The sequence below is a fragment of the Alosa pseudoharengus genome, unplaced genomic scaffold (assembly GCF_046254945.1).
Source record: "Alosa pseudoharengus isolate Yale_2024_CS ecotype anadromous, Long Island Sound unplaced genomic scaffold, YU_APseudo_1.1 YU_APseudo_1.1_scf_19, whole genome shotgun sequence".
Taxonomy (NCBI): Eukaryota; Metazoa; Chordata; class Actinopteri; order Clupeiformes; family Clupeidae; genus Alosa; species Alosa pseudoharengus.
Genome location: NW_027468657.1, coordinates 8,865,115 through 8,881,778, shown reverse-complemented (window position 1 = coordinate 8,881,778; position 16,664 = coordinate 8,865,115). Strand labels below are relative to the sequence as shown.

The 16,664-nt window shown below is 45.3% G+C and overlaps 1 protein-coding gene across 4 annotated transcripts in view; it reads left to right on the top strand.

Annotated features, from left to right (window-relative positions):
- Nucleotides 1-16,664, top strand: part of diaph2 (diaphanous-related formin 2) — a 161,116-nt gene that overhangs the window by 12,796 nt on the left and 131,656 nt on the right. For 3 of the 4 annotated variants that reach the window (XM_076291614.1, XM_076291615.1, XM_076291618.1), the window contains exons 3-4: nt 8,539-8,571; nt 9,895-10,074. In XM_076291614.1, the coding sequence (XP_076147729.1) occupies nt 8,539-8,571; nt 9,895-10,074 (213 nt within the window). The remainder of the gene's footprint in view (nt 1-8,538; nt 8,572-9,894; nt 10,075-16,664) is intronic. The other variant, XM_076291617.1, reaches the window with a different exon arrangement.

The window sequence follows — 16,664 nt, the reverse complement described above, 5'->3', positions numbered from 1 at the left end:
AGCCCTTGGAACTGGGCTGTATCCATATTACGTGAAGCTGAAGGAGTTTGGCATCCGTCTCTGGTCTGACTCATTGAATTGATTCCATTTAAAGCTGCATTGCAGCAACACACCTTTGCAGGCATTTCTACTTTATCTTGTACCGTATCTTTTAAACGTAATGTCATGTTGAAATGTTGTCTTTTGAAAGGTGCCTTTGCTTTGTGCACCACACATTCTTTAACGGATGGTCAAGGATTCAGATCCTGACTGGTTCGCAGCTGGTTTGCATGTGGAGTGCTTGTCATTTTCCAACTTTGGCTAATGATTCACTTAGTCCCCTCTCCCTCATGACAGAGACCTTTAGAATCAGACAAGCCTAGGAGACTTGCGAGCCGCACGGCAGGAAACCGGTCTCATGTGAGTCGCACTGGGCTCACAGGAAGTGGAGAGGGGAAGTGGTTTGTGCGCTCTTTAGTCACGGCCAGGAGGCGGGACAGGCCAGTTGGGTCTGACATCACCCCTTTTCAAACAGATATTTTTGGCCATCAGTCAACGCGGCCCTTCCATGAAGGCTTCCTTTGTCAGCATGTCCTCCCCTCGTCTCTGTGGGCTCGAGTTTCGGACAGAGGCCTCGAAATTTCTCTCGCCCTCACTCGCACTCGCTCCGTGCGCGGCGATAAGGATTTGTAAACACAAACTTACATGCTGACTCCTCGTCTCGAGAGCCCACGCTAATGCACTGGTCCAGCACAGAGGGTTCAGTACGGTAGTCTGTGAAAAGTGCCAGATAAACAAGTTAACCTGCGAGGGAGCGGAGTGGATTCTGGCCAAATCGAGTCACGTGGAGAAGGAGTCCAAAGGCTGCAAGTGGACCAGTGCTCTCCCTTGTGCTTCCTTCCCACAGCACTCTTCTGGTTAGAGGAAATGTCAACATTGCCACAGCGACAGCCCCAGAGGAAGACATGCCAGACATTCTTTCCCCATTTAAAGGCAATTGATTCTCTTTTCAGAGCTACGTAGAAGGATGCAGTTTCCATACGCTTTCCTCTCCTCATGCATTGTGCTACCCTGCAAAACCCACTTGGCGGCAATTTTTTTTTGTCAAGGTGATGATTTGTTCAACTAAATTTAGGGAAATGAAATCTCTCTCTCCCTGACACAAAGAACTTGGTGTTTGGGGTTTGGAGAATCAACAAAGCACTGTGTGTGTGTGTGTGTGTGTGTGTGTGTGTGTGTGTGTGTGTGTGTGTGTGTGTGTGTGTGTGTGTGTGTGTGTGTGTGTGTGTGTGTGTGTGTGTGTGTGTGTGTGTGTGTGTGTGTGTGTGTGTGTGTGTGTGTGTGTGTGTGTGTGTGTGTGAGAGACTGTATTTGGTGGGTGGGGGTTGCATGAGGGAGGGTCAACATCCATGAATGAGACTCTTCACCCCACTTCCTGCACAGCTGAGGGCTGCCACTGGCACAGTTAGTCAGCAGAAGATCTGCACAGATTTAGGCTGCACGCCACTCACACACTTCTGGTTCTACACTGAAATGTGAAGTGTGACTGTGGCTGATCTCTGAACTTTGCAAACCCCAACAACTTGTCACCTTGGTGAGAAGCAATGCTGGAATTTTTTTTGTTGAGTCTTCAGTATCACTTTTTCTCCCTCGCTTGGCAATCAGTGGCTTGTTGCTTCCTGAGGGGGAATCTCTGGAGCTGAAATTGACTCAGTCTGGCTCTGTGTCATGAGAGGATGATGGTAGCAATTGTTTTTAGAAGAGCACTAAATATAAGGTCAAGAGAGGCTGAGTCGCTGTAGCGTAGAACAACAAAAATGGCCTTTAGAATTAGTTTTAGATGTTCCAAACACAAAATGGTAATTAGATGTACAAAAAAAAAACAATTGGGTGTAGGGGTGGTCACTATGAGATCATTTTCACACAGTTTAATGCTCTCAAGCTGTAATAGGCTTGTCTTATTGCTAATGTACCCATTATCTCTGGCACTAATTTAGAGTAATTTATGAAATCACTGATTCGTCTGGCTCACACACGTGCCAATCAGTCAGAGTAGAGTACGCATTGACGGTCCATTTGTATTAAACTTTAATCAGGCCCCCCCTGCATCTGCCCCAAGCACTGCACTGCACTGCACTGCACTGCTCAGTTAAAGGAATTATCCGGAGTAAAATGCACTTTAGATCAATTTACGGATGATTGGGAGTACACACGTTGAGTTGACATCAAAATCATGTTATTCGGATGTGTTTTGATAAAGAAAGAGGTGAGGTTTGTGGTGTGTCTCTCAAAGAGTACTGCACTGCCTGTTGGTTGGCAATTGTTACCACATCGTGTAGATGTGGTTTAATGACAATGAAGAGCTTTCGGCACCTGTGGCTGTGTGCTCAAGATTGACAGCAGTGCGACGCTGTCCTCTGCGTGTCTCGAGCGCAGCCTGTTGAAAACACTAAGTGTTTTTCGGCCAGTCAATGACATCGCAAGGGCTTGAAACACGAGCGGCGATGTCAATGGTGCTGTGTGTGACTGAAAAGCTGTTGAAGGCCTTTTGTGGTTGTTTTTCCCCCTGAAGCTGCATGGTAGCTTATTGACTCAGCTGCTTGTCAAGGTCTGCTGCTTTTTATCTAGCTTTTCTTTACCTTTGTTTGATGCCCATGGTGTCACAAGGCAGACCTGGGGTCAGCATGATGCAATGTATGATAGGCAGTTGCATTGGTGAAGAATGAAAAGCAAAGTCTTCACACAGACACCACATCATCAGGTGTTACCTAAGCTGTCCTTTAAGGCAGTTTCTTTCACCCAGGAAATAGAAACCTCTAGTAAAAAAAAACCATGAACCCTCATATAAAGCTTCTACTCAAACTGCCTGTACAAAATCTCTCACAGAGGGCGGAAGACTGTTATTTGTTATTACAAATGTGAATTTTTTTTCCATGACAGCTTTGCCACTTGGGAACTTATCTTCTCTCAATGGTGATGTAAGAACGTCTCCATGCCTCCCTCAGTGCTGTCTACTGGGATTAAGCTGCGTTCAGGGTCCAGGGCTTTGCTGAATGGAGATCACTACTCCGACTGCTCGATTTAGTCCAGCTCTGCACTTAATCCCTGTACCTGGGCAACTAGCCCACGGAGAAAGGCCATTTTAGGCATGGCAGTCCCTCCTTGGCTAATGCCTAGGCTAACTCTCCTGCAGCAGGACAGCAGGACTTGTTAGCTGTAGCTGTGAGAGTTCTGACTCTCCACTGAGGCCAGAGATGGGAGAGGGAAGCTGGTCATGCTGCAGCCGTCCTTGGCCAGCCTATGGGTGCATCACCGTCAGCTCCCTGTAGAGTAATTGGGTCGCTTCGGGATTAGAGCCCCTGTGTGTGTGTGTGTGTGTGTGTGTGTGTGTGTGTGTGTGTGTGTGTGTGTGTGTGTGTGTGTGTGTGTGTGTGTGTGTGTGTGTGTGTGTGTGTGTGTGTGTGTGTGTGTGTGTGTGTGTGTGTGTGTGTGTGTGTGTGTGTGTGTGTGTGTGTGTGTGTGTGTGTGTGTGTGTGTGTGTGTGTGTTTAGATTGAGATGCAGAGAAACAGTGTATAGACATAGAGTTGCAGAGAGAGAGAGCGGTATCGAGATTGGAAGGAAAGATAACCGAGAGAGGAGTTATTAGACAGAGGAAAGAAAAGAGGAAGTGGGTGAGGATCAGCACTCTCTTGCTCTCTTGGCTAGACCTCACTATGATGAGCATGCAGTACTGGCTTTAATGTGGTGTGTGTGTGTCTCTCTCAGAGAGAGAGAAAGTGAGAGTGAGAGGCTTAGGGAGAGATAAAGTACATCAATGCTCTTTTGCCAGACTGCCTAAGTGACTCTCTGTGTGTTCGAGTGAGTGAGTGTGTGTGTGTGCGTGCAGCATGCAGTGAAGTTCTGTTGAAATGTGGCTAGAAATAGTAGTCAGAATAATTTGACCCAAACATCATTAGTCAGATTCCATCAGCAGCGCATGTTTAAGCGAAAAACACAGATAAGGTCTGGAATGCAGAGGCCCTGACAGTCTAAGACACTGACTGCCCAAGGTTTCCCGTTTGGAACATATTTATATCTCACTCCAGTGGTAAAAACAATCCCATGATGCACAGAGAGAAGGGAGGAAGAAGTGGATGAAGACCTTCAGACTCAGCATCTCTCCCTCCCTCTCTCTCTCTCTCTCCGTCTCTCTCTCTCTCTCCGTCTCTCTCTCTCTCTCCCCCACAATGAAAGATAGAGGGGGTGGCGGCCGACCGACTCTGAACAGAGACAAATATCTATTTTTTTTTTTCATTCTATTTCTTCACATAGCCAGGTCTCTGTTTAAGACAACCGGCTCTTTTCAGTATGACGCCCGCGAGCTGTTCAGCAGAGCTTGTTTCATAATGCTGGGCTGAGCATGGCGCTTTGGTCCCGCGCTGCCCCTGTGACTTGAAACGTCTGCTCTGTGTCTATTTGATCTCGGGCAAGCTTGGATGCCCTTTAGGGCAAAAATATGTGTGTTCGCTCAAGTGTAAGTAAACATGTGGCAAAACAGAGCATGGAAAGCAGGCCAAATAGCATTACAGCTGTTCTTCATGACCGTAATATTTCACTGTCCCGCTCTTCAGTATGTCTCTGCTCTGGGACCGCTACATTAACAACAGGCCTGTCCTGGCCAAAGCGGCCTTATTCAACTACGGGATTCGCTGCTTGAAATGTTGGAATCCAGGAGGGCACAGCAATAGCCCAAAACCTCAGGCATGTACCTAATAACTGTGCACTCCCAGGCAGTTGTCAGGAGATGGCCATTTTGGGCCGGATTCCTCCCCTGATCTAATCCACTGTGGAGGATGATGTTTCGTCAAATCCCAACCAAGTTATCCTCCAGACGCAGCCCAACAGTGCTATGTGAAGACCACTAGCTTTGTACCTATTCCAGAGCAGCAAGGAGAACATTTACCACTTTCATGTGGCATAGCACTTAATAGCTTTATGTGCTGGTGGAGAGGGTACTGTTTTACATTCACACTGCTCCATGTTAGCAATTTTGCTTTCATGCAGCAATTATAAGTAGCCAATGATAGGTAGTAATGTGATACTATTATGATTGAGGTTCACTGAGAGCCCATTGCCCTTCACATTCATGGTTATCATTATTCGAAGAGGCTACGCGGTATGCTGAAGTGCTGATCTATAGGACTGAGATTGTAATATGTAACCATTGGAAGACAAAGGGGGGGATTGAGTTTTAAAGCTCCCTTAGTTCCCTTGCAATACATGTAAAGCTTCTCTTCAGCGGCAACAAGTAAATCTCAGTTTATTAAAAAAGTTTATGCGTAATTTTATGCTTGGCGTGAGACTGATTCGCTCATCACAAAAGCATTATGTTGCTGAATGCGAGCTCTGAGCGCAGTAATTCTTGCAGAGAGAGAGAGAGAGAGAGAGAGAGAGAGAGCGCGCTCTCATTTCCCTGTAAAAATTAGTGACCTAGCATGCTGTTCCAATGCAGAGCGCTCCAGATAAAAAAAGGGGGAAATTAAATTTGGGCTAACGTTGATGAACAGTACAAGTAGCACAATCGAGCAGTTGGTGGCACGGCTGCCAAGCACTCAGGGTAAGAGTGACATGAGGTTGCCATGAGTTGTTTAGTGGCACACGGTGGCCTGCGTTCCCTGCCAACCCAGCCAGGCTGCAAGTGATCCTTTGTTTGTCAGTAATTATGACCAATTAAAGCAAAACCTGATTGGCTCCCAAGTTCTTTTTTTGTTATGTTTTCCATCTCTTTTCCCCTCTTCAAAGAAATATTTTATCGTACATTTTTATGGCAGCCCCCCCCCCCCCCCTCCCTCCCTCCCTCCCTCTAAGTGAGTAGAAAAGCCTTCAGGAGCAGATGGTGTAATTGGGTAAAGCAGACGTATTCTTTGTTCCTAAAGGGATTGAGCAACGCTGCATGTGGCGCGGACTCCCTTCGTTGTTTACATGGCATGCATTATACGCAGAGAAAGTGGTTTGTTGTGGGCCACCTAGTGGCACAGTCTCAAAAGGCCTCATTCCTCCACATGCCAAAGCCAAATCCACTCTTGGGGGGCGGGAGGTGGTGCTTTTGGCAATGCAATCAACTTTGCATCAGCCAGCCAATCTGGCCCAGTGGCTGTGCTCTTAACTGGCTCTCCCATGTCACCTAGCTCTACTTAAAATTGTATTACTTTATTAATGATTTTTAGTATTGTTCTCATTTAAGGGGAAGGGTACATGGATAATATAATTTTGCCATGGAGGCATGTATTGGTCACAGAGGAAATTCATCATAATAAAAAAAAAACTGTGTTTTAATAAAGTTGTGAGACCCGGAAGGTGAATTTGGCTAATTGTTATGCTACAAATTGCATTGTTGCCCCAGTGACGTGATAATGACCTATGTGCCATTAACTAATAGCTTGCCCCACGGACTGTGTAATTAGCTTAACTTTGTTTTATTACCGCTGTTTCCAAATTGATTAAATGTATTTAATTACGTCCTAGAAGTAGGACAATGATTTTTTTTTTTGTACACGCAGAAACTGTCTAAAGTACAGAAATTCCCGAGAACCCTAGAAGTTAAAAGTTGTTCATTAAGTTTAGTGCAGCTCTTTTAAATGACTTTTGTACATGACACCCTCACTTACTGGTTTTTTCTCCCCCCACACACACACATGCGCACACAAGCACGCACACACACACACACACACACACACACACACACACACACACACACACACACACACACACACACACACACACTACTGATACAGTATGTCTGCCTCAAAATGTTGTTCCATCTTTGAATGTATGAGCGCCATATGGTAAATTTCTATCACGCTCTCATCCTCAATGACTCCCCCATAAGCCAACCAGAAGCATCATGTTCTTTTTTTCCCTTTGGATGCAGAATCCCCCCCCCCCCCCATTTGAACCCACCACCACGTCCTCCCTGGCTTCCTCTTCTTTTTAAATTACCCCTCCAACTGTTGCCTCTGCCTACCAGCCTCTCAAACAGCGAGAGGGCCGTGTGTTGCTTATGGCCAGGGGGGGGAGGAGAGAGAGAGAGAGAGAGAGAGAAGGATGGATGGCCTCACTTTAGCTTCAGAGAGTGGGGCGTGGAGCTGCGGGAGGCCCTTCTTTATGGCAGCCCTGCGCCAGATCAGCACGCGTTAGTGTTCCGCGGCACACTGAGCATATGGCGCCATGTCTCTGCTGCCTGCATGGAGCCTCTTGCAAATGGCCATGCTTAACGAAGCCACAGGGCTCTGGTAAAGTGGTGTTATATGTGGGTGTGTCTGTTTGTGAGTGGGTGTGTCTGTGTGGGTAGTGTAGGGGACTCGATACTAGATTATGCATTTTAGTTGTGTGAACTGGAGTATGGAGTGAAAGGCCTTAGCTACTTTCATGTTGTACCTGGAGGCACGGTCACTTAGAGCAAAGGTCCTGCATGTATGTTCTGGAAAGGAAAGATGGCTGTTACAGGAGGTGATCAGCAGGTCTGGTCTGTGAGTGGAAAGTTATCACAGAACCACAATGGGACATGCCGTGTCATGTGGAGGCAGTATGACTAAATGCTGCACTACACCCTCTCCTCGGGCTTGCGGGTAAATCTGTTAGGAGATTTTATTAACTAGGACTTGATGAAGCAGCTCAAGAGCTCAACAAGCGAAATCAACTGAACAACAAATCAAATCAAAACTGTGCAATTACAAAGGGGACTCTTAAACTTGGATAATCCACTGGTATGCAGCTCAGCATGATTTAAAAGATTTACTGCTTTGGTTTGGGTGTGATAACAAAAATAATTTGTAAGTGGTCAACAAAGTTGTGCTGCCCACAGTGTCAGCGATGGAACAGAAGGAGGTTATTACGTGAATGGAGAATCCAAGATAAATGAGGTCAACAATGAGAGTCACAGTGGTCACATAATAATAATAATAATAATAATAATAATAATAGCTTTATTGTCCACAAGAGTGGAAATTTGTCTTTGACTCCACAGGTGGTTTCTAAAATACAGACACAATAAATAGACAATACATACAAATAGACAATACATACAACAAACAAATAACACAGTCACCCTTAAAAACAACAATAAATAACACTTTCACAACAGACTGGTATCAAGAAGATGAATATGGATATCTTGCATGGACTATTGTGAATTGAGTAGTGATATTGCACTTGGTATGAATTACTTTTTGTAAATGTTTTTGCAGCTGTGTACCTTCCGTTTCTGATGGCAATTTCCTGAATTCTGTAAACAGAGGATGCAGTGGGTCAGACACAGTGTGCTGGGCCTTACGTCTGATGTGTGTAATATATATGTCTGCCAATTGTCTCTGGCCTTTACCAACTATTTACACCAACATACAGTACATATGGGGCGTCAATCTGTCCATGCTTTGTGGGGTTTCATTTGATTTGCAAATTATTACTTTTGCATGTGTGTCTCTGTGTGTATGTGTTCCCCGGAGGCCATACACACTTCTAGTGATGCTTTCAGTTGGGTCCTCATTTTTTATTTGTTAATGTCCCTTCCCTTCAACAGAATATACACATTAAAACACTGGCTGACGACATGGTAAGGTGGTTCGTTTCTCCGTTTGTGTGTATCCATGTTAATTTCGGTTTTTGCTTTTGGTTTTTGCATCATGTTTTGTGTTCATGTTTTTGTTTGTTTGTTTGTTTGTTTTATCATCATCTCTGTTTACCATGACTGCATGCACAGAGATACTGCAGTATAGCAGAAACACTTGTTGACAACTGTGCCAATGTCTGCCTCACCAACCCTCATTATTGTTAGGCACTGCGCTAGGCGGCCCTCTAATAGGCAGGCTACACCAATCACAGGACTGAAGCATTCTGTTTGAAGAGGGTTTGCTACAACAATTAGCTTTCAATATAGTCGAACTGGCTACCCCTGACGTGATGGTGGCATTTACATTCGAAAAGATTAGACCAGTCTTCTAAAAAGTATTTTTACACTCCACGAACAAAATGCTTCAGTTATGTGCCTAGTGTAGCCTGCCTGTGAGTGTACAGAGAACAGTTAAGACTCAGTTGCGGTCTTGAAGACCCATTTACTCAATGCAGAAGAATCCTTCAAATTTGGTCCCCGTTCTGACATTGGACACATGTTCCTTCCACAAGCGTTTCCATTTATAGCAAAACAGAGTGTCAGCATTAACTCATTGGTTTCTTTCTGGTTGTTTTTAATGTCATCCACACAAGCATGAGACCCCTACCTTGACCCGTGTAACCAAAAACTACTAACAGTAACCTTTTGCATGGTTTTACGTTTGTTTCCTCTCCGTTTTCTCCATCTCCCTCTGTCTCACCACACCTCCTTCTCCCTCTCCCTCTCTCACACTCTCTCTCTCTCCCTCTCCATCTCGCTCACTTTTCTCCTTACCCGATAGAAACAGACAAGTGCCTTCAGCATTTCCCCTTAATCCTCCTCCGTCACACATAAAGAACTTAATGAAGCCGTGGCCATTCATCGTCCACTTCTGTAGCTCTTAGATGCACACAGTGTTCTGTTGCTCTGAACATTCTCTCCAGTTCCTCCATTCACTTCAATGTAGGTTTAGAAACTTCACTTGTCAATACAAATTTTGCCATTTGTAAAGAATCCACTTACTAACATTGAAAATGGTAAGAAGACAGGTAAGTGCAAAGTTTGTCATCCTGCTGGATTGATCAAAAGTTATATCACTTTAATTTATGACTTTTCCAGCATTTTGATAGTGAATTGTGCAATTAGAATTAGAATTGCACTTGTGCAAATTGCTCCCGTTTCTTTTTTTTTTTTTTTTACATTCTTTCATTCAAGTCTGTCAAAAACGATGGACTTTATCAACACATCGTTTGGGCTGTCCTGACATGACTTCCACTGTGCCCACAGCGCGATCGGATCACCAGCTTCCGCAAGCAAGGTGGGAAGAAGGAGAAGCCCTTCATCCAGCACCCCACCGACCCCCTGTCCCCCCAGGCAGAGCTGCCCAAACCCCAGCCCTTCATCGACTCCATGAGCTCCATGAACCTCTCCGAGAAGGAAATCATCGACCTGTTTGAGAAGATGATGGTGAGTCTTACTCTTTTCGTACCTTGTGTGTCCAGTCCCTACCACCCCGTCCCTTTTTCCATTCTTCGAACAAAAAAATTAAAATAAAACAAATAAAACAAAAACAAAATAAAAAAAAACACAACTAAGTTCAGATTCTCCCCCCTCACCTCTCTGCCAAATAATACCAATTTAATGAAACTTTCACAGAGGTCTCTGTTCAGGGAAACAGACTCTCCACTCCACCAGCATAGAGATGCTTAGATCTCGGACCCATGCAGCAGCAGTAGAGCAAGTTCAAGAAGGCTGCAACCTTGCGGGTGCCTACTAAGAGGGCCCATTTACAATGCACCGTTTCTCGTTTTACCCTTGAAGACAACACTGGACCTCTTCTCACCTTCGGCGATAGCCAAAGCCCCCTTTTGAACTGGACTCTTGGGAGTGTGCTGGCATTGCCGCAGATACCCTCGCCCACATCTACAATGTTTGGGCATGTCTCATTCCCGGGCTGCCTTTTTTTCCCTTCTGCCTTCAGTGTGAAGTGTGTTTCTCTCATCCAGGCTTAGTATGGTGTGTCTCTCCACTAATTGCGAGAACCCTGAGAGTTTTTGCCAGCAAAGCAGACTACAGAAGTGTCTGACTCCATTTGTGTCTCTGGTTTTCAGGGGCATGGTCAGGGGCTGTCAGAGGTTATAACAAAGTTTTTTTTTTTTCTTCTGTCTCTTTATCCAGTTTCCTTGTGGTGCCAGCATGCTGTTTGAAATAACTGAAAGGCAGAAGCGTTGGGAGGATAGGGTGGTGGTGTGGGGTGGAGAGAGTGGAGGGAGGGAGCTGACTGCAAAACAGTGAAGGGCTTTGTAGTGCATGGGCTGTCAAGTCAAGAGTTTGTATTGTCTGACTTTCTCAGGCCTTGTGAGCCTTGGCTTGCTGCAGTGTGTTTTGAAGATTTTTTTTAAATTTTTTATTATTTATTATTTTTATTATTTCTTTTCATTTATATATTTGTTTGGGTGTATCCCCCCCTTTCCCCCTTCTAGTCTTCTTCTATAATTTTTTTGGAAGCTTCCCTTTTTGCTGGTCTGCTTTAGGGTTTTGGAGCTGCAGCTGAGCCCCAGTGGAGCTGCTGCTTCCTGATCACTGAGCTGTGCGAGCTCCAGACAGACAGAACAGAGCTCACCAGTACAGCACGGTCCAGACAACACCAGAACCAGACCGCTCTGCGGACATGCCCTTTGAGCTTGCCGTCCAGCTTTTAGATGTTAGGGGGGGTGGCGGGGGGTGGTTAGACCACAAAACAAACTCTGTGAGTGCAAAAGTGATCCTTGAGGAACTTCAACATTTGCTTTTGGTTGGTGCCACAGAAGAGCTTGTTTTTTTTTTGTTGTTGTTGGGAATTAGGCAGAATATGGGGTTGCATTGCCATACAGCATGCACTTTAACTTCTATGCAGCACTAAAGAGCAGAATATGGGGTTGCATTGCCACACAGCATGCACTTTAACTTCTATGCAGCACTAAAGAGCAGCATATGGGGTTGCATTGTCACACAGCATGCACTTTAACTTCTATGCAGCACTAAAGAGCAGCATATGGGGTTGCATTGTCACACAGCATGCACTTTAACTTCTATGCAGCACTAAAGAGCAGCATATGGGGTTGCATTGCCACACAGCATGCACTTTAACTTCTATGTAGCACTAAAGAGCAGAATATGGGGTTGCATTGCCTCACAGCATGCACTTTAACTTCTATGCAGCACTAAAGTGCAGAATATGGGGTTGCATTGCCACACAGAATGCACTTTAACTTCTATGCAGCACTAAAGAGCAGCATATGGGGTTGCATTGCCACACGGCATGCACTTTAACTTCTATGCAGCACTAAAGAGCAGAATATGGGGTTGCATTGCCACACGGCATGCACTTTAACTTCTATGCAGCACTAAAGAGCAGAATATGGGGTTGCATTGCCACACGGCATGCACTTTAACTTCTATGCAGCACTAAAGAGCAGAATATGGGTTTGCATTGTCACACAGCATGCACTTTAACTTCTATGCAGCACTAAAGAGCAGAATATGGGGTTGCATTGCCACACAGCATGCACTTTAACTTCTATGCAGCACTAAAGAGCAGCATATGGGGTTGCATTGCCACACAGCATGCACTTTAACTTCTATGCAGCACTAAAGAGCAGCATATGGGGTTGCACTGCCACACAGCATGCACTCTAACTTCTATGCAGCACTAAAGCGCAGCAGTTCGATGGTGAGTAAGTGGGTGAGCTGGATCGATCCGAAATCCTCAGCAAGACACTTGATGAATCTACTTTTGGAAGTTCTCCTGTATGTGACCAGGAGGCCAGTTGTCAAACTTAATTGAACTCCGTTGAGTAGTTGAGCCATCAGTATAAGTAAAGATCCCTCTGAGTGTAATGCCTGTAGGTTTTGTGTTTCCACAGTAATTACATCAGGATATCGGTATCAAGTGCTCTGGATTTCTCGCTCAACTTGCTGGCTGTTTAATTTCCCAGCATGCACCAGCATTTCAGGACGTGTGAAAAGCTGCCGTCTGCTCGTCTGCTGGTTCCTGCTGCTTCTCGTCAGAGCGAGTTGAACGTAGCTGTACATAGCTTTTGGTAAAGGCATGATTAGTCCCAGTAAGAGATCATCACTCAACTGGAGACTGGCAGGTGGGGGGGGGTTAAACATGGGCTTCTGAATGTCCTGGAGACTCTAGTGGATGCTGATGAGCAGTGCCTCATAGTGGTTGGTCTATTTATCACCAATTTCTGCTGGTGCTGTTTCCCAGGTCTTGATGAGATCCTGTTTGTTTGTTATTTAAGGAGACATGGGGCGGAACATTTTTGCATCATATTTATGCTGCTGGGGAAGATCACATGGTAACTCCCACCGTCACCATATCGGTAACGGAGTTACACATTTTAACCTGAGAATATTTCTTATACTTGCACAAACATTTTCAAATGAAATATACTAAATCAAGTGTCCTTCCAAGGCACTTTCTTTTGGAAATGGCACTTTCTAATGCCATTGAGGCAAAAACCCTGCTTTTCATGGTAACAGAGTTATGGTAACGGAGTTACAAAACAGCATATTTTAAAGAAGCCCTATGCAGGTCTGGTTATTCCTTCACTGTTTCTGGGTTTTCACCTGATTTGGGCTCGCATTTTTCACGACATAGCTCCCCCTGCAGCTTCGGTAGCAAGTGACTGCTACGCTAAACCCCCACTAGCTAGCGAGCTAGCCATCAATAAACCAAGAGACTATCAAATCACATTACAAAAAAGAAATTTCACCCAAGGGTAGGCTACTTACAATTTCAACAGCAACAAAGCCAAGTCGGAGTCCGTTTTGCAGTCTTCTTAGAAACTACAATCTGAGAACATTTTCGAGTATTGAGTTGCATCCGGATGTGTTCGGACCACGGCCAGAAAGTTGCATATTCGTTTTTTCCGCCGAGAAGCACTAGGGGGAGACGAAGTACCCACCAAACGACCAAAAAAGTGCTGTAGAACCATCAGAACGACTCTCAACCTGCATAATTAAGGTCATTTTTGCTAAAATTGTTGCATAGGGCCTCTTTAAAAGATTCCTAAAATCCCATTAGATATATTTTTCCTTAATTTTCATGTCAAATCCATAAAAAGGGAAATGTATGTATACCATAAAACAACAATAGAATAAGAAAAATGTTGGTAATATCTTTCACAATAGTATATTGTATAAATATGCTTTTCAAGAGCACAAACCCCCTAATGCCTGACACTCCACTTGTCATTGATCTAGGGCACATACTGTAGCAACAAACTTCAACCTGTTTTGTAAACTTTATCTGATTTGTAATCATACCAGATGGGTTCTGTGGAGATGTATAATATTTTATTTTTTACCCTAGATGTTAACATGCGCGTGATCTTCCCCTGCTATAAAAAGACTAATGCATTTTGAGTGACGATAATGATTTCCGCAGAATTCAGTATTACGGTGAAAACAGTTATTTTAAAAAGCACACGAATATAAATATTCAAATTGAATTAATTTAGCCTTAATGTAAACAATATTGTGTCGTGAAGTTCTCCCGATTGCTTGACTGATGACCTCATGCTCATTACCGTTGAAATGAAAAGCTAAATTTGTTTTGCAGCCCTGCGGTTTTTTTCTTTTGTTTTGCCATCCCAATGTCTTAATATTAGCCTACCTGCAAAAGTGACACATGCTGTGTCTCATCAACTGCAGCTTTGTTTTCCATGTCAGTCACTCAACTGTCACTCACCTCGCTTTTCAATTGCTGTGTTTGCGCTCAAGATGGCATGACATTAAAACGCGTTCTTCAATTTGCTGTGCGACAGAAACGACACAAAGAGGCCCTGCGCCTTGCGCGCGGGAATACACGGCAAGGCACAAGGAGAGCGAGTGGGCGGAAATAGATATTTATTGGAAGAGTAATAACACGGCGATGAATGTGTTGGTGAGGAGACATTAGCCCTTCATCTCTACCCATTGGGAGCTGTGGGATTGTGACCCTGGAAAAAGAGGGACAAGTTTGATTGAGGGAATCGGAGGATATCGGAACGCCGGGTCTCGTGTCAGTCACCGCTGTGCCTCGTGCAGCTCTTCATCAGAATCAGCCTCTCATAATTTATTGATTGTTTACATAGAGGCTAAGGAGGGATTTTGAGACCGTTCATCTCCATCGCATGAAAGGCATCTACCATGCTGTGATACAAAATAAAAAATAAAATAAATAAATAAATAAAAATCAAACCCACTCTCATTGCATCAGACATGCATACTATACACACGCTAGCTTTTTAGTTTGCATTTGCTCTGGGGACTCGCACTAGACGGGATTCCTGAAGTAATATTGGCGAGTCATGAAAGGGGTTGTGAGACGAGGCAGGGGGGCTGGGGGGGCTGATGCTATACCCTGTTAAGCAATGGCAAGTAAATGAGCTAGTCTGGCTTCTGATCTCATGTAGCGCAGTGAGTTGATCCAAGAATGCCAATATGTTGGCCTACACAGTGCATTTTGAATGTGGGTGTGTGAGTCTATTTGTGCATTGTCCTTGGTTGTTTAGATGTGCACAGCTGGCCTATTGAATGGATATAAAATAACACCGCAGTAAGTCTTTATAAGAGTCTGGGGACCTTGGCGCCACCACCCACAGCAGGCAGACGTGCTTTCACATCCTGCTGTGCCCCCTTGAGGCAGGATCTGACATCAACAAGGGTCTCTTAAGAAGCTCACCCCTCCTGCACCATCAGCATGCTGGGAGGTGGAGGTGGAGGTGGGCGTGGATGTAGATCTCCTGTGCGTTGGAACAGGAAGTGGAGGCAGATGACGGAGTGTGGTGATGGACACTCCTCTCTCATGAGCAACAGTGTAGCTGTGCCCCAGGACCAATACGGCACATGGCATCCTGGGTAGAAGCAGTCGGTACCTTCGGTGCCCAGCTGAAAAGGGGAGGTCATCTAACCCCACCTCCGGCTTTGAACTGGCGCATCACAGGAAGCCGCTTGCTCTAAGGGGCTTTATGTGCACTTCTCTGCTGGAGCAGTAAGTGCCCCTCACCCCACCCACTCTCTCCCTTTCTCCCAGCCTGAGTGCTCGGCCGCTCTGCCTCTCATCACAGGGGCATTTAAAGCAGAGATGAGTGGCCCAATATGCCAGCCCCATTGAAAAAGGGATGGCAAAATAACCCCCGGTGCCAGAGATGAAAGACAATAAAATATCCATGCAGGGATGGAGGGGCGCTCTCGCTTTTTCTTCCCCGTCCTCCCTCTCCTCCACCGCATTGTCAGTGGTGCAAGACGGACATGATGAGGGTCTCATTAAGTAGCCTGGGCAGCAGAGGCTCATGGGAGAAGCGGGCTGTCATCAGCTCGGAGCGCACAGACCCTCCATGACTCCGTCCGTCCCTTCCCGCCTCTCTAATGGTGTGCATCCACAAATAGTCATTTCCTCTCCAGCGTCAGCGCCACGCTCGGGAGGGGGCTTCAGCAATGCTAATGCAAGTGGGACCTCGGGGATGCGTTTATACCTTTGATGCTCGCTCTGTCCCCCCCCCCCCCCCCCCCCCCCTTTCAACGTCACCCCCACCCCTCCCCCTTTTGCTCCACACGTCCCTGAGCACACAACTGGACTGGACCTCTGTGGCTGGACTGGACTGTATTGGATGTGGACGGACGTCGCATATCAGCTATGGAGTGTGTGCACTCTGCCAGTGCACAGGTGCCGGTGTGTGTATTCTGGGGTTGGAGGCGTCGCGTTATCAAAGATGGTTCAATTACCTGAGCCTGTCCCAAGCCTCCTCCAGATAGAATTAATAAAGGCACACAGGAGAAGCAGGAACCCTGCTTTTCATGGTAACAGACTGCATGAGTCTCCAGAGTTACAAAACAGCATATTTTAAAAGATTCCTAAAAACCCATTAGATATAGTTTTCCTTCATTTTCATGTCAAATCCATGAAAAGGGAAATATATGTATAACATAAAACAACAATAGAATAAGAAAAATGTTGGTAATATCTTTCACAATAATATATTGGGTTATTGGGGCACATAAATCAGAGCTGTAGGGAAATGGAA